Source organism: Sciurus vulgaris (genome assembly GCF_902686455.1).
Source record: "Sciurus vulgaris genome assembly, chromosome: 8".
Lineage (NCBI taxonomy): Eukaryota > Metazoa > Chordata > Mammalia > Rodentia > Sciuridae > Sciurus > Sciurus vulgaris.
The window spans coordinates 65257130-65275111 of record NC_136468.1 but is presented as its reverse complement, the minus strand read 5'-3'; the positions used below and the strand labels follow the sequence as shown (position 1 = coordinate 65275111).

General features: G+C 38.3%; 2 protein-coding genes across 5 annotated transcripts in view; one reads left to right on the top strand and one right to left on the bottom strand.

The window, feature by feature from the left end:
• FAM185A (family with sequence similarity 185 member A) overlaps positions 1-1935 on the bottom strand; it is a 48640-nt gene extending 46705 nt beyond the window's left edge. The window contains exon 1 of one of the 2 annotated variants that reach the window (XM_079150250.1): positions 1216-1935. In XM_079150250.1, the coding sequence (XP_079006376.1) occupies positions 1216-1660 (445 nt within the window). In that variant the 5' untranslated portion in view covers positions 1661-1935. The remainder of the gene's footprint in view (positions 1-1215) is intronic. The other variant, XM_079150249.1, reaches the window with a different exon arrangement.
• A 218-nt stretch (positions 1936-2153) lies between these two features.
• Positions 2154-17982, top strand: part of CCDC146 (coiled-coil domain containing 146) — a 175249-nt gene continuing 159420 nt past the window's right edge. For all 3 annotated transcript variants that reach the window (XM_079150224.1, XM_079150227.1, XM_079150223.1), the window contains exon 1: positions 2154-2293. The gene's annotated coding sequence lies outside the window, so the exon portion shown is untranslated. The remainder of the gene's footprint in view (positions 2294-17982) is intronic.

The window sequence follows — 17982 nt, the reverse complement described above, 5'->3', positions numbered from 1 at the left end:
TTGAGGGAACTATGGAATAAACATGGAAACAGTAAGTTAAAAGTGAAGTTCTGGCACTAAAAAGAGTCAGCAACAAATAATGAAGTTTGGAATCACCAACAGAAGTATTATCTGTTTTCATCTGTGCTGCCATAAATTTTGCTGAGCTCTACTTAAATAGTCTTTTGTGAACTATAAGCAAATCTCCACTAGCACCTCCTAGATATTTTTAGGGAAGGATCTCTTAGTCATCTGGGCTAGTTAAAATAAGCTGAGAAGCAAAGTGGTTGGGTGAATTCTGGTCAGTTCAAATCCCAGCTCTATCACTTTATATCTAAGAGAAAGAAGACATTTCTTAATTTACTAACCCCCCACACTAGAATGTAAATTTCATGCTTCTTTTGGTTCATCCACAATAAATATTTACTTTATGATACTCCCTTTATCTCAATTTCCTCATCTGGAATGGTGACAATAACATCTACTTTATAGTAAGGATTAGAAAAGATTATTTTAGAAATGATTACATTACTATTGTGATCGCCATCAATATCATCCTTCAGTTCCTGGAAGAATGAGAACCTGGGGAGACCTTCCTGGAAAAGTATGTGTACATAGTGACTTGCACCTAAGAAATAACACACCCCAAATGCCTAGGAAATACATATCGTGCAGCCATTATTTCTGAAGTTTCTTAGGCAATCTTATTATATGTTTTTCTTTAAAGCTTGCTACTCCTGGAGAACTTTGACCAAAAAGAACCAGAGAAATCAGTAATAAGTCAGGTGCCTCTCTGAAACCAAATACTTTCTCCAGTCTAGATATGGAACAGCCCATAGGTAAGGAGTTGTATGGGGACAGCAAGGGGAGATGGATACACAAGAGGAAATGTAGATGGATTGCCATACCATTTAATGAATTATCAATAAACCTCAACCCTAAAAAGTAAACAGTTTGCTAATGGCAATGTGACCAAAAAACCCCATAAAGGTCTCCACAAATATTATTTGGGATTATTCCAAAACATGTTTGCATTCAATTTAAATTTTTGACTTCATTTGGAATCTAATTCTTAAATAATACTCAGAACTCAGTAGTCCAGAAGAAAAGGGGCCAACTGTAAATTAGGTTAGAAAGTCAAGTCCAAAGGGACAAATCAAAAAGGCACGTCCGCCTAACTTGGTCGAATTTAAGAAGGTTGCTGTGTTTGCGCTGTGGGGCCCAAACTTCACTTGCCAAACTTCAGGGGTGTGTTCACCTCCACCGACGCCTGGGGGTTAATGGTGTCAGACAGGATGGCCATCTCCTGCAGGGCCTCGTCGTACTTCACCTGCAGGTCATTCGAGTCCAGTGTTCCGCCCTCCACGCCGCACACCTCGACCAGCATGCGGTCGCCATCGGGGTACGTGAGGGGGTCTAGGGGCCTCACAGACAGGTGACAGGGGAGCCTCACCCGCAGCCGACCGAACGGGCTAACTAGGAACGTCCACTCCTTCAGAGTCCGGCGCACCGGGCCAGGCAGAGAGGCCTCGGGCTCGGATCCCGGCCGCCGCTCGCCCCCAGCTGAGCGGTACGGCCTGGCCTGGCAGGCCCGAAGAGTCCAGATCCCAGCGCCAGCCCACACACGGCGCTGACCAAGCCTGAGGCAGCCAAGCCCCCAGCCCGAGCTGGGGGCGAACATGACTTGTCCCTCTTAACCCCCGTCGGAACACCTCCACTATGCCGGCGACGTCCCTTGGCAGGGCCAATCGCCTTAAGCACCTAGCTGCTTCAAGACAAAAAGGAGACGTCTGCGAGGGTTTGCGGAAGCTAGAGCAAGCCCACTCACTGGACTAGGCGATTTAAATCTCAGCTGCGCGGCAGCAGCAAATTGGAATTACAAAGCTGTAAATACAAAATCCAAACCCGGACTCCTTGCTTACTCCCGCCCCTTTCGCGAAGGCCAACGGGATAGGTAGTTCGGGAACAACCATATGGTCAGGGGTCTTTGGCAGTTTAGAAACTACATATCCCGGAAGGCAATGCGCAGGAGAGCTAGGGTCACGTGCTTTGTTGGACTCTGCGAGAAAGACGCGCCACCTGTACGTCAAGCCCATTGGCCATTGGAGGGATGGGGGGGAAAAAAAACTACATGGGAATCCTGCTGGCCAATGGAAAGCGCGAGAGGGGTAAGTGGGTAAATCTGCGTGATCACCTTGGAGACCGAGGACGCGACTTCTTGTTTGGAGAGGGCGGAGCTTTGGAGTGAAATCCAGGAGGTCAAACCCCCAAAAGAAAATAGGAGCCTAAATAAGGATCAGGACCAAGGGAAGGGGTAAGAAACTGCTCTTTTAAAAAGACGAGAATTAGGTGCAAAGTAGAAGTCCCCTCTGGGTGGTTAAACTCAAACTTCGCTAAGCTAGTGTTTGTGGTGGTAGGGGGTGAGGGGGACGGTTCCCTGGGGGATGGAGAATCCTGTGACAAGAAATAGAGTCACATTGGTGCCTTTTGAGGAAACTCCTTCTGTAACAAATACAGTAAAGGAATAGCGTTAGAGTCCTGGCTTTCCCTGATCTAAGTGACCTTACTCCAGTCATTGGATGTCTTTGGGGTTTAATTGCTCGCTCTTAATAAGGCCAATGATTTCCTTGCCTTACGTCAGAGGATCAATTGAGATAATGGATGGCAACGGTGCATAGTTTACAAATCGCAATGTAAAGTACTGTATTTTTATTTTAGGGAAAACATTGATTCTAACTTACCAAAACAACTTTGACAAATCAGAAATTTTTTGAGAACAGCATTGATCTCTTGGACTACAAATGATTCTCGATTTGAGGGCTAAAATAAAATATAAAAAATGAAGAGGATCAACCAGGTTCAGTGGGGGAAAGCATAAATCTAGGTGTCAGATTATTTTCCTGGCCCTGTCATTGGTTTGCCTGTGTCACATGGTCCTGTTTCTTCTATGTTAAAGATGTATGTACTAAGTAACTCTATAGGGTCTCTATTTTTCTATTTTATTATTTTATGAAGGTTAAAAAAAGGGGGGTTGAGGGTGGAAGACTCATTTCCTTTTTACCTGCCTGATCTCTCTCTCTTTTTCTGCCTCTACCTTCTACAAATTCCCCAAAATTATTTATCCAAGACACCAAGTAACAACAAAGTTTAATAAAACACAAGTGCTGAAACTGAATGTCTTCAAGAATTGAAGTCCTTACCCAAGTGCATGACCAGAATTCTTAGGAACAATGGTGGTAGAGAGGAGAGAGAGAGAGAGACTAGGTTAAAGTTCTCCTGAGTTCTAGCCATTCTTTGCTGGTGATGCCTTTAAAAAAAATTCAATACTTGCTTAAGTTTCCCTTTTCTCCTCTCTATCCTTAATCCTTCCTTCCTCCATATTCTTCATTTAATGAAGACTCATGATAGGTGCTAGCTTTTAGGCTCTTCAAGGGCCCAATGAATGAATAATGTGGTAATAATTACTCAGATTAATCTTCAAATTATCATTTTTTATGAAAACCCACAGGCAAATCCATTGATTTCAAACTTCAAACTTTTCAAAAGAAATTTTAAAAAGAAACTGGATTAAGCAAGTTGAGAATGCACTCAAATTTTCTGCATAAGTGCTAGATATTTTTAGATGAAATATGAATCCTTAATAAGTAATTACTTATATGGTAATTTTTCCTTTCTGGAGACAAACTAAATTAATGGAATTGGCAGTTCAATCATAATTGTCAACATAATGTAATCATTTCACTATTTTCAAATAAACTAAATAAAATGGAGGAACAACTTTTCTGATTGTATGAGGTTGAAAATTTAGAAAATTATTGATATAAAGATTAATATAAGATATTAAGCAGTTATTTACACATAAAACAGCCTAATGAGTATCAAATCTGTCTATATGCCTATAGTGACTAATAAAACATGTGCCTTCCATCTGTATGCCATTATAGTTTTCAAAACATGTTCACCTGCATCTTCTCACTGTATCCTCACAAAACATTCTTTATTTAGGAGGACAATTATTATTCTCTTTGCATTATAGATGAAAAAACAAATTGATAAACTTTAAGATTAAGCAATTAGAAGATCTGACCCAAAAGTCCTAATTTTCTGACACCTTTTTTTAAAAAATATTTTTTAAATTGATAGAACTTTATTTTATTCATTTATTTATATGTAGTGCTGAGACTCAAACCCAGTGCCTCACACATGCTAGGCAAGTGCTGTACCACTGAGCCACAATCCCAGCCCATAATTTTCTGACACCCTTGACCAAAAAAAGAAAAAAGAAAAAAGAAAGAAAATATTCACCTTATAAATACAGAATCAGATATAATGTTTTCTCCTTGTTCATAGTTGGAGAATATTTTTACCTCTTCAGTTGCTTCTCATATGCATCAGAAAACATACCATCCTTGACTTTCTGTGTTTGGCTTATTTCACTTAATGTTCTCAAGTTCTATTTTCCTAAAAATGATTAAATTTCATTCTTGTTTATGGCTGAATAAAACTCCACTGTGTATATGAACCACATTTTCTTTATCCATTCATCTGATGATGGACACCTAGGCAGGCTCCATAGTTTGGCTATTGTGAATTGTGCAACTATAAAAATGGATTTGCCTGTATCTCTATAGTGTGCTAACTTTCATTCTTTAGGTTAAATACCAAGGAGTGGTATAACTGGGTCATATGGTGCTTCTTACAATAAGGAAAAAAATTTAAAAGCATTTCTCAGCATATTTTGTTTCCTAAGACTGACTCAAAAAATTAGACTTCTTGTCATCTAAATGAATTTTATTGACTTATGTTCAATAAATGGACAGCAGAGGGCATAAGAGAGTTTTCAGAAGAAAATGTAACCAAATATTAATTCTGTTTAAATAAAGGAAGTCATAAGAATTTAACTTTCTGAATTATAAACTATTTAAAAGAAATATATCTTCTGATTTTATATTATTCTAATAAAATATTGATAAACTCAAAATCCTAAACTAAGGATACCAAGAAGTATTTAATGAATATATAGATAGACCCTTTTGAAATCTGTATGTGAAACTATAGAGACACTCTTTTTTTTCCTTTTATAATCTGTATGGTTTATATTTCAATTATAATGCTATCACACTGACTAAGACTGCCACTACAATATTGAACTAGGACAGTGAAAGCAGAAATCATTGTCTTTGCGATCATATGGGGGAAAGCATTTGGTATTTCAACAACTATTTCCTGTAGTCTTAATAGATGCCCTTGATCAGGTTAGGGACATCTCATTCCTAATTTGCTCAGACTTTCTAGCATGAATGAACATTTCGTATTTCATCACATGCTTTTTCTGCATCTATTAAGAAGATCATATAGTTTTACTTTTTATTGATATTTTATATTACAATGGTTGATTTCTCCAAATGTATCACTTTTTGTTCCCTGGATTAACTTTATTTGGTCATCTTATATTATTCTTTCTATAAAAATTGCTATATTCAGCTTGTTAAAATTTTGTGTGAATTTGTATATGCAATAGTCATGAGATATTGATTGGAAATTTGTTAATGCCTTTTTCTGTTCAGTATCATTTTAAAATTTGGGGACAAATGTTCCTTTTATTTTCTGGAAGATTTGCAGAGAATTGGTATTATAATTATGAGTTTTATTTATTCTGCTTTCTTTATCTGAAGTTTTCAATTTGTAAGTCTTCAGCTTCTCTCCACATTTCCAGTCTTTACTTTTAGAGCTCTTATGTAGATGTATATTAGATTTGTTCCTTCTAATTGTGCCTTAACTGTGTTCACATTAGATGTGTATCTTCATTTTCTGAATGATGTCCTCAAATCTATATTCTAATTCACTAATGCTTTCCTAATCTTTGCTAATCCAGTGTTTAATACCTGCACTGAGTTTTCATCCTAATGGCTGTATTTTCATTTTTAGAAAATTTGTTTTATTTTTCACAAATCTACTTTCTTTTACTTTAAACTGACCTATTTATATATTGTAGTTTCCTTACCGTACCTCTTCTCTTTAATCATTTTAAACATATTTAAAATCGTTCTATTACATTCTGTTTCAGGGTTGCTATTTCTCTTTTGTTGCAAACTCCTCATGGTGGTTTATTTTCTGAAATGGCTTATAAATTTTTACTCTTAGCTCCTCTTGAGTGAGAATTCTCTTGGTGAAAATCCTTTAAATTCCAGATTATGATAGCATCCCTCCACCAGAACAACTTTGAATTTATTCATAGTTTCACCAATTTTCATGGTCATGAGGCCAGTTTTCAATTTTAATTTATTTTGTTTTGTTTTTGTTTCATATCCTTTTATGTAAAGTAATTCATTCATGTAGAAGAATGCATATGAAGTATGAATAAGGAATAGCAAAAGAACATCTCTGGACCAAACACCCATAGAATTAAGACCTGACCAATGAGTTTTCTTTTTCCATAATTTTTTTCTTCCTTTATCTGCTGGCTTTTACTTCAGTGTGGGCTGAACTGAGAAGATTGTAGAAGGGGCTTCTACAACACAGAGTGTAGGGAAATCCCTGTTTGTTTTGCTCCGTTTGCCCTGCCCCAAGACATATTTGTACTGCCATTGACAGGCCATGAGTATGCTTATGAATAAGAGAACACTGACTCTTTAAATAGAGGAACTGGGAAAGAGTGGGGGTGGGGCTGGGATGCTGGTGTTCTTCTCTTTTTTTTTTTTCTTTTTGCTACTGTATCTCATGGGCAGCCTCAATTATGTGGACCTGAATGATAGCATCAGGCAAAATTGTAAGAAATTAGTTCTGGCCCTAATAAAGGGGGTTTATGAAATGAAAGTATAGGGGAATGTGGGAGAGAGTTGCAGAAGGTAATCCTTGCTTCTGTGTTTGAAATTATGCAAGCAACAAGGTCAACTCCACCCCTGCAGGAACATGGAATATGCCAAAGAAGCTGTTAATGCTTTGAGAAAAGAGCTACAGTAAAAACACCATCAAGGTCTCAGAGCACCTCCTGGGTGTTGGTTGCAATCTAACCAATCCTCAAGAAAAGAGACAATCAACAGATAATGTATAGTATGGATTTGAGGTATCCCTCAAAAGCTCATGTGTGAGACAGTGCAAAAAGGTTTAGAGGTGAAATGATTGGATTTGGAGAGCTTCAACCCAATCAATGAATTAATCCCCTAACAGGAATTAACTGAGTGGTAACTAAAAACAGGTAGGATGTGGTTGGAAGATGTGGGTCCCTGGGGTTATGCCTTTGGGGTATATGTTTTCTATCTGGGGAGTGAAGTCTCTTTCTGCTTTCTGATCATCATGTGAACTGCTTCCTTCCACCACACTCTTCGGCCATAATGTTCTGCCTAGCCCCAAGGAATGGAGCCAGCCTTCTGTGAACTGAGACCTTTGAAATTGTGAGCCCCCAAGTAAACTTTTTCTCCTTTAAACTGTTCTCGCAGGTCTTTTAGTCACAGCAACGAAAAAGCTGACTAAAACAGATACCAAACTCAGATTATCAGACTTTATTCCCAATAGTCAAAAACCTTGAAAAAACCCAAATGTCCCTCAAACATGAATGGAAAAACAAATTGACATATATCTGCATAATAGATTGCTACTCGGTGATAAAATAGAGTGACAGTACATACAACAAAATGGATAAATCTTGAAAACGTCTAACTAAGTCAAAGCCCCTTCCCACGATTTTCCAATCTTTACTTCTAGAGCTCTTATTTAGATATACAGTGGAAATTTTTCTTCTATCATTCATGTGCCTTAACTGTGTTCACTTGACATATGCTTCTTCATTTTCTGGATGATGTCCTCAAATCTATATTCTAATTCACTAATACTTTTCTAATCTTTGCGAGTCCAGTGTGTAATACCTACACTGAGTTTTCATCCCAGTGACTGTTGTTTTCATTCTTAGAAAATTTATTTGGTTCTTTTACAAATCTACTTTCTCTTACTTTAAACTGACATGTTTATATATTATAGTTTCTTTATCTTGTCTTGCCACTTATATGATATTCTAGAAAAGGCAAAACAAAAAGGATGAAACACAGATCAGTTGTTACCAGAGGTTATTTGTGAAGGTAGAATTTGACTATAAAGGGGTAGGATAATAGAATACATATATTTTTTGAGGAATGGAAGGAACTATTTTGTATCTTGAGTGTTATATGAGTACAACCATTTGATAGAAGGTAAAGAACTAAACAAAAAAGTGATATTTACTCTGTAAATGAAAAATGAATTTTTAAAAATCACCCATTAAAAACAAACCAACTGAGAAGCAGATGACTTCACAGGTAGATTCTACTAAACATTAAGATAAAAATAACACCAATTCCTTATACAGTCTCCCCAAAATTAGAAGACAGCTCTTGAGAATTCATTTTACAAGTCCAGCATTATCTTCATAAAAAATCAAAGATATTGTCAGAAAAGAACACTACATAATAATATTTTTTTTATTGTAAACAAATGGGATACATGTTGTTTCTCTGTTTGTACATGGCGTAAAGGCATACCATTTGTATAATCATAAATTTACATAGAGCAATGTTGTTTGATTCATTCTGTTATTTTTTCCCTTCCCCCCACCCCTCCCACCCCTCTTTACCCTCTATACAGTAGTTCCTTCCTCCATACTTGCCCCCCTCCCTAACCCTAACTCTAACCCTTCCCTCCCCCCCATTATGTGTCAACCTCCACTTATTAGCGATATCATTCGTCCTTTGGCTTTTGAGATTGGCTTATCTCACTTAGCATGATATTCTCCAATTTCATCCATTTGCCTGCAAATGTCATAATTTTATCATTCTTTATGGCTGAGTAATATTCCATAGTATATATATACCACAGTTTCTTTATCCACTCATCAATTGAAGGGCATCTAGGTTGGTTCCACAGTCTGGCTATTGTGAATTGAGCAGCTATGAACATTGATGTGGCTGTATTTCTGTAGTATGCAGATTTTAAGTCCTTTGGGTATAGGCCAAGGAGTGGGATAGCTGGGTCAAATGGTGGTTCCATTCCAAGTTTTCTAAGGAATCTCCACACTGCTTTCCATAGTGGCTGCACTAATTTGCAGCCCCACCAGCAGTGTATGAGTATACCTTTCTCCCCACATCCTCGCCAACACCTGTTGTTGCTCGTATTCTTGATAATCGCCATTCTAATTGGGGTGAGATGGAATCTTAGGGTGGTTTTGATTTGCATTTCTCTTATTACTAGAGATGTTGAACATTTTTCCATATGTTTGTTGATTGCTTGTAGATCTTCCTCTGTGAAGTGTCTATTCATTTCCTTAGCCCATTTGTTGACTGGACTATTTGAATTCTTGGAGTAGAGTTTTTTGAGTTCTTTATAGATTCTGGAGATTAGTGCTCTATCTGAAGTATGATTGGCAAAGATATTCTCCCACTCTGTAGGCTCTTTCTTCGCATTGCTGATAGTTTCCTTTGCTGAGAGAAAGCTTTTTAGTTTGAATCTATCCCAGTGGTTGATTCTAGCTTTTATTTCTTGTGCTATGGGAGTCCTGTTAAGGAAGTCTGGTCCTAGACCAACAAGGTGAAGATTTGGACCTACTTTTTCTTCTATAATCTGCAGGGTCTCTGGTCTGATTCCGAGGTCCTTAATCCATTTTGAATTTAGTTTCGTGCATGGTGAGAGATACGGGTTTAGTTTCATTCTGTTGCATATGGATTTCCAATTCTCCCAGCACCATTTGTTGAAGAGGCTATCTTTTCTCCATTGCATATTTTTGGCCCCTTTATCCAGTATGAGAAAATTGTATTTATTTGGGTTTGTGTCCGTGTCCTCTATTCTGTACCATTGATCTACCTTTCTATTTTGGTACCAATACCATGCCGTTTTTGTTACTATTGCTTTGTAGTAGAGTTGAAGATCTGGTATTGCAATACCCCCTGTTTCACTCTTCCTGCTAAGGATTGCTTTAGCTATTCTGGGTTTCTTATTCTTCCAGATGAATTTCATAATTGCTTGCTCTATTTCTGTAAGGTACGTCATTGGGATTTTAATTGGAATTGCATTGAATTTGTATAGCACTTTAGGTAGTATGGCCATTTTGACAATATTAATTCTTCCTATCCAAGAACATGGAAGATCTTTCCATCTTCTAAGGTGTTCTTTAATTTCTTTCTTTAGTGTTGTATAGTTCTCATTGTAGAGGTCTTTCACCTCTTTTGTGAGATTGATTCCCAAGTATTTTATTTTTTTCGAGGCTATTGTGAATGGGGTAGTTTTCCTAATTTCTCTTTCTGAAGATTCATCACTTATGTATAAAAATGCGTTGGATTTATGGGCATTGATCTTGTAACCTGCTACTTTACTGAAATCACTTATGAGTTCTAAGAGTTTTCTGGTGGAATTTCCAGGTTCCTCTAAATATATAATCATGTCATCAGCGAACAGGGATAGTTTGAGTTCTTCTTTTCCAATTCGTATCCCTTTAATTTCTTTGGTTTGTCTAATTGCTCTGGCCAGAGTCTCAAGAACGATGTTGAATAGAAGTGGTGAAAGAGGACATCCCTGCCTTGTTCCAGTTTTTAGGGGGAATGCTTTCAGTTTTTCACCATTTAGAATGATATTAGCCGTGGGCTTAGCATAAATGGCCTTTACAATATTAAGGAATGTTCCCACTATCCCTATTTTTTCTAGTGTTTTGAGCATGAAGGGGTGCTGTATTTTATCAAATGCTTTTTCTGCATCTATTGAAATAATCATGTGATTCTTGACTTTAAGTCTATTAATATGGTGAATTACATTTATTGATTTCCTGATGTTGAACCAACCTTGCATCCCTGGGATGAAACCCACTTGATCATGGTGCACTATCTTTTTAATATGTTTTTGTATGCGATTTGCTAAAATTTTGTTGAGAATTTTTGCGTCGATGTTCATTAAGGATATTGGTCTGAAATTTTCTTTCCTTGATGAGTCTCTGTCTGGTTTAGGTATCAGTGTGATATTGGCTTCATAGAATGAGTTTGGGAGGGTTCCCTCCTCTTCTATTTTATGGAATACTTTGAGAAGTATTGGAATGAGCTCTTCCTTAAAGGTTTTGTAGAACTCGGCTGAGAACCCATCTGGTCCCGGACTTTTCTTTGTTGGTAGGCTTTTGATGACTTCTTCTATTTCAGTACTTGAAATTGGTCTATTTAAATTGTTTATGTCCTCCTCATTCAGTTTAGGCAATTCATATGTCTCTAGAAACCTGTTGATGTCTTCGAAATTTTCTATTTTGTTGGAGTATAGATTTTCAAAATAGCTTCTAATTATGTTTTGTATTTCCATCCTGTCTGTTGTGATATTTCCTTGTTCATTCCGAATTTTAGTGATTTGGGTTTTCTCTCGTCTTCTCTTTGTTAGTGTGGCTAAAGGTTTATCAATTTTGTTTATTTTTTCGAAGAACCAACTATTTATTTTATCAATTTTTTGTATTGTTTCTTTTGTTTCAATTTCATTGATTTCAGCTCTGAGTTTAACTATTTCCTGTCTTCTACTACTTTTGGTGCTGTTCTGTTCTTCTTTTTCTAAGGCTTTGAGCTGTAGTGTTAGGTTGTTTATTTGTTGAGTTTTACTTCTTTTATTAAATGCGCTCCATGAAATAAATTTCCCTCTAAGTACTGCTTTCATAGTGTCCCAGAGATTTTGATATGATGTTTCTTTGTTCTCATTTACCTCTAAGAATTTTTTAATTTCCTTCCTAATATCTTCTGTTATCCATTCATCATATAATAGCATATTGTTTAATCTCCAGATGTTGGAATAGTTTCTGTGTTTTACTCTTTCATTTATTTCTAACTTCAATCCATTATGATCTGATAGAATACATGCTAGTGTCTCTATCTTCTTGTATTTGCTAACATTAGCTTTGTGGCATAATATATGGTCTATTTTAGAGAAGGATCCATGTGCTGCTGAGAAGAAAGTGTATTCACTCTTGGTTGGATGGAATATTCTATAAATGTCCGTTAAGTCTAAATTATTGATTGTGTTGTTGAGATCTATGGTTTCTTTGTTCAATTTTTGTCTGGAAGATCTGTCCAGTGGTGAGAGCGGCGTGTTAAAATCACCTAGTATTATTGTGTTGTGGTCTATTTGGTTTCTGAAATTGAGAAGGATTTGTTTGACATACATAGATGAGCCACTGTTTGGGGCATAGATGTTTATGATTGTTATATCTTGCTGATTTATGCTTCCCTTAAGCAGTATGAAATGACCTTCTTTATCCCTTCTGACTAACTTTGGCTTGAAGTCCACATTATCGGAAATGAGGATGGATACTCCAGCTTTTTTGTTGAGTCCATGTGCATGGTATGTTTTTCCCCATCCTTTCACCTTTAATCTATGGGTATCTTTTTCTATGAGGTGAGTCTCTTGCAGGCAACATATTGTTGGATCTTTCTTTTTAATCCAGTCTGCCAGTCTATGTCTTTTGATTGATGAATTCAGGCCATTAACATTCAGGGTTATTATAGAGAAATGATTTGGTTTCCCGGTCATTTGGTTCATTTTTAAAATTTTGTTTATTTATTTGTTTGACACAACTTGTTTCCTCCTTTATTTGAAAATTCCTTTAGGATAATTCCTCCCTTTGCTGATTTGCTTCTTTGTTTTTCATCTCTTCCTCATGGAATATTTTGTTGAGAATGTTCTGTAATGCTGGCTTTCTTTTTGTAAATTCTTTTAGCTTTTGTTTATCATGGAAGGATTTTATTTCATCGTCAAATTTGAAGGTAAGTTTTGCTGGGTATAAGATTCTTGGTTGGCATCCATTTTCTTTCAGGGCTTGAAAAATGTTGTTCCAGGACCTTCTAGCTTTTAGGGTCTGGATTGAAAAATCTGCTGATATGCGTATTGGTTTCCCCCTGAATGTAATTTGGTTCTTTTTCTCACAGCCTTTAAAATTCTGTCTTTATTTTGTATGTTAGGTATTTTCATTATAATGTGCCTTGGTGTGGGTCTGTTGTAATTTTGTGTATTTGGAGTCCTGTAAGCCTCTTGAACTTGATTTTCCATTTCATTCTTCAGATTTGGGGAATTTTCTGATATTATTTCATTGAATAGGTTGTTCATTCCTTTGGCTTGTTTCTCTAGGCCTTCCTCAATCCCAATAATTCTTAAATTTGGCCTTTTCATGATATCCCATAGTTCTTGTAGATTCTGTTCATGATTTCTTACCATCTTCTCTGTTTGTTCAGCTTTGTTTTCAAGGTTAAATATTTTGTCTTCAATGTCTGAGATTCTGTCTTCCAGGTGTTCTATCCTATTGGATATGCTTTCTATGGAGTTCTTAATTTGGTTTATTGTTTCCTTCATGTCAAGGATTTCTGTTTGGTTTTTTTTCAATATCTCTAACTCCTTATTGAAATGATCTTTTGCTTCCTGTATTTGCTCTTTTAACTGTCGATTGGTGCGATCAATCAATGCTTGCATTTGCTCTTTCATCTCATCATTCAATGCTTGCATTTGCTCTTTCATCTCATCGTTTGCTTCTCTGATCATTTTAATTATATACATTCTGAACTCCTTTTCTGTCATTTCTTCTGCCATGCTGCCATTGGGTTTTATTGATGTAACATCTAGATTTGTTTGCAGCATTTTCTTTCCTTGTTTTCTCATGTTGTTCAGATATCAGTGGACCGCTGAGATATTGCAGATTTCCTCTGTTGATTTACAATGTCCCTGAAGATTTCTATATGTATCCCCTCTTAGCCTTCAGTAGGCTGAAGTCTTGGAGGAAGTTGATAATGCGGTGCTCCACAAGGAAGCTGCCTCTCTAGGAGTGGTGGCCTTCAGGTGGGGTATATTCCCTGCTAGTGGGCAGAGGTGCCTCCACTTGTTGACCAATGGTCATCCAAAGGGGACCTAGGCTGTGGGCTGAGGCAAGGCCTGTTTGGGCCTGTGTCTCTGGTTTTACCGTCCTTGTGGGGAAACCTCACCAGGCAGGGAAGACTCACCCAGTGGGGCGGTCTCGCTGGTCAGTTTCCTCCTAGAGGTTCCCCTCAATTTACAGCTACTGCCTGGGCTGGGCTGCCTTCCTCTGCAAAGTTTCCAGGGGCCCGGCCCTACCTCCTGGGCCTGGGATCCTCACCCTTCGCAGATGAATCTCCTTAGGCTGCCCCTCCTCAGAGAATTTGCCCATAGGCCTGGAACCTTCGCTCCGCCCTAAGCCTGTCTCTGTGCGGCTCTTCCACCCAGAAGCCTCCTAGATCCTGGGACCCTGTTCTGCACCTAATCGCCTGGCTGCGTGGCCCCTCCTCTGAGCAGCCACCTGTGGCCCCGAACAATCGCTCTGAGTCCCAGAGACCCGCCACAGGCCTCTTCCTCCAGACAGCCGCCCAGTATGCCGGTGCGGTCACTAGGAGTCCAAGAAACTCACTTCGTGCCTCCTCCTCCCACCAACCACCCGTAGCCCGGGGCAATCAATCACTCCGAGTCGAAGTGACCCTCCCCGTTCCTCCTCCTTCTCCAGATAACCCCCCGGGTGTTCAGGAGCAGTCCCTCTGAGTGGCTCTAAATCCACGTGATCCGCTGCACGGGTCCTCTGGGCACCGCCCGGAGCTCTGGTGCGGCCCCTCAAGACCAAGCGTCCCACCACGCTTCTCCTCCAGGCAGCCCCCCTGTGTTCAGGAGCTGTCACTTTAAGACCAAACAACTCACCACTCGCCTTCTCCTCTGAGCAGCCGCCTGGAGCGCTAATGCAGTCACTGCGAGTCCAAAGGACCCGCCGCGCTCCTTCTCCTCCTTCTCCTACTCCTCCGGGCAGGCCCCGGGGTTCAGAAGTGGTCAGGGTCCAAACAGCTCGCCACGCAGCCCCTTCTCTGGCAACCGCCTGTAGCTCCCACGTAGTCACCCGAATCCAAGCGGCCGCTCCTCTTCCTCCTTGTCCTCAGGGCAGGCCCCGGGGTTCAGAAGCGTCGTTCTGATTCCAAACAGCTCGCCGCGCAGCTTCTCCTCTGGCAACCGCCTGCAGCTCTGGTGCAGTCTCTCCGAATCCAAGTGGCCACGCTCCTCTCCTCCTCCTCAGGGCAGGCCCTGGTGTCCTGAGTCCACACAGTTCTCCCCGCCACTCCTCCCCCGGGCAGCCGCCGGAGCCCCAGTGGCTGCTCCGAGTCCCAGCGCTGTGCCGAGCGGCCTCCTCTACGGCGCTCCAGCGGGGGGAGGGGCGTCTCGCCGGCAGTTCTACTTCACAAAGTTTCCTGCGTTCCGGGACCCCCGTCCCATCCGGGATGCCCCCCCAGGGGGTGAGAGTCACCCGGCTACTTTGAGTTGGTCTCAAGCGTCTCAATATCTCCTCTCTTGAATCCTGAGTTCTGGAGCAACACGTAATGCAGCCACCCTCTAGGCCGCCATCTTGAAAAACCTACATAATAATATTTTTCATGAACATAGATGTAAAATCCTTACCACCTTATAAGCAAATTAAATTCATCAATATGTGAAAATGGTAATGCATAACACCGAAGTGCAGTTTATCCCTGGACTTGTTTCATGATTAAAAAAAAAAAGTAAATTATCATTCACACTTTTAAATAAAAGGAAAAATATGATCACCTCAATAAAATTTTAAAAAGCATTTGGTAAAATATATTAACAATTTCTAATCAAAACTCTCACAAACTTGGAGGAGATGGGAACTTCCTTCACTTTTTATCTATTAAAAAAAATCTATTCTTAATGGTCAATACCATACATAACCATGAAAGACTGAATGCTTTGTTCTTAAGATCTGCAAAAACTATCACCATTTCTAATCAGCATTTCTATACAATGAAATTAGGCAATGTAAGGAAATAAAAGAACTTTTGGTTTCAGGTTCCACATGTAAGGAACTTGGAAGTCTCTCCTCCATTCTACCAAGTGAAAATCTGAATAGACTGAAAAATCAACAATTGTGTATGATTTTGTACATATAAATATATGCTAATGTATGTTCACATATAATTGAAATGAATAACAGTGATACAATGCATGAGAGAAATTATGATTATTTTATTTTATATGGTGAAGCAATATGGTATTATTTGAAAAGAATATGGATTAGTTAGAAATATATATTGCAAAATCTAGATTCACTACTAAAAGGAAATTTAAAAAATGTAACTGATATACCAAGAAAGGAGAAAAAATGGGCATATAAAATGCTCAGGTAAAACCACTAAAGACTGAAAAAGAGTTGAAGACAAAAATAAGAATAAAGGATAAAGGCAATTAATAGAAAAATGACAACTATTATGGAGATTAATCTAACTATATCAATAATTTTGAACAGCAGTGGTCAAAATGTACCAATTAAGATATTTTCAGAGTTAATGAAAAAAACGACACAACTGTAGGCTTCCTAAGAGAAACTCAATTTAAATCTAAAGACACATATAAATTAAAAGTAAATGGGTGGACCCAGTGACTCGGGAGGCTGAGGCAGGAGGATCATGGTTTCAAAGCCAGTTTCAGCAAAAGCGAGGCACTAAGCAATTCAGTGAGACCCTGTTTCTAAATAAAATATAAAATAGGGCTGGGGATGTGGCTCAGTGGTCAAGTGCCCCTGAGTTCCATTCCTGGTACCCCCAAAAAAGTAAATGGATGGAAAAAAGTATACCGTACTAACACCAATAAAGAAAGAAAGAAAGAGAGAAAGAGAGAGAGAGAGAGAGAGTAGCTATATCAATTTCAAAACAGCAGATTTCAAAGCAAGGAAAGTTATCTGAGATGAAGGAAATGACATAATAATAAAGGGGTCAATTCTCCAAGAAGACTTAATCATTAACCTATAGGCACCTAACAACACAGAATCAAACTAGGTGAAGCAAAAACTGATAGAACTCTGCAAAGAGAAATACTGGAATCTGTTATTACAGTTGGAGACTTCAATGCCCCTCTATCAGAACTGGACAGATACAGCAGGCAGGGCATTCATAATGACATAATTGAACTCAACATCAGTCAGCAGGATATAGTGGACATCTCTGGACTATTTCTTCCAATAACTATCAAATGTACATTCTTCTCAAACTCTCATGGAATATTCACCAAGATACCCACTTTCTGGGCCATTAAACACACTTTAACAAATTGAAACGAATAGAAATCTTACATCTGCTCTCAGACCAGAAGGGAATTAAACTAGAAACCAATAACAGAAAGAAAACTGAAAAATCCCCAAATACCTGGAAGTTAACACATTTCTAAATAACACATGGACCAAAGAATGCTCAACTGCTAAAAATAATTTGAGCTCAATGAAAATGTAAGCACAACTTATCAAAATTTATGGAATCAGTAAAAGCAGTGTTCAGAAGGAAATTTGAATGCATGTATCAGAAAAGAAGAGAGCTCCCAAATTAAGTTTGCAGCTTAGAAAACTGGAAGAAGAAGAGGAAGTTAAATACAAAGTAAGCTGAAGAAAAGAACTAAGAAGTACAGTGGAAATCAATGAAACTAAAAATAGGAAATCAACTGAGAAAAATTAATAACATGAAAAGCTAGTTACTGGAAAAGGTCAATAAGGAAGGTAAGCCTCTAACAGGGCAAATCAAGAAAAAAGACAAGGACAGAATTACTGGAATCAGAAATGAAAGAGTTGACATAACAACAGGTCCCATGGACATTAGAAAGATAATAAAGGAGTACTATGAACAACTTTGTAAACACAAATCTAGTAATTAGGATGAAATGGATCAGTATTTGAAAGAGAAATCTGCCAAAACTCACACAAGAAGATAGACAATCCAAATAGGCCTATGTTTAGTAAGGAAATTGAATAATAATTAACAACCTCTGCAAAAATAAATCACAAAGGCCAGATGAATTCAGTGGTAAGTTCTATCAAATATTTAGGTATAAAATTGTTGCAATTCTCTACAATCTTTTTCAGAAGATAGAATCAAAGGGAATACTTCCTAACCATTCTTAGGCTAGCATTACCCTAATATCCAAACCAAGCAAAGACATTAAGAAAAAAGAAACATACAGACCAATACCACTTATGAA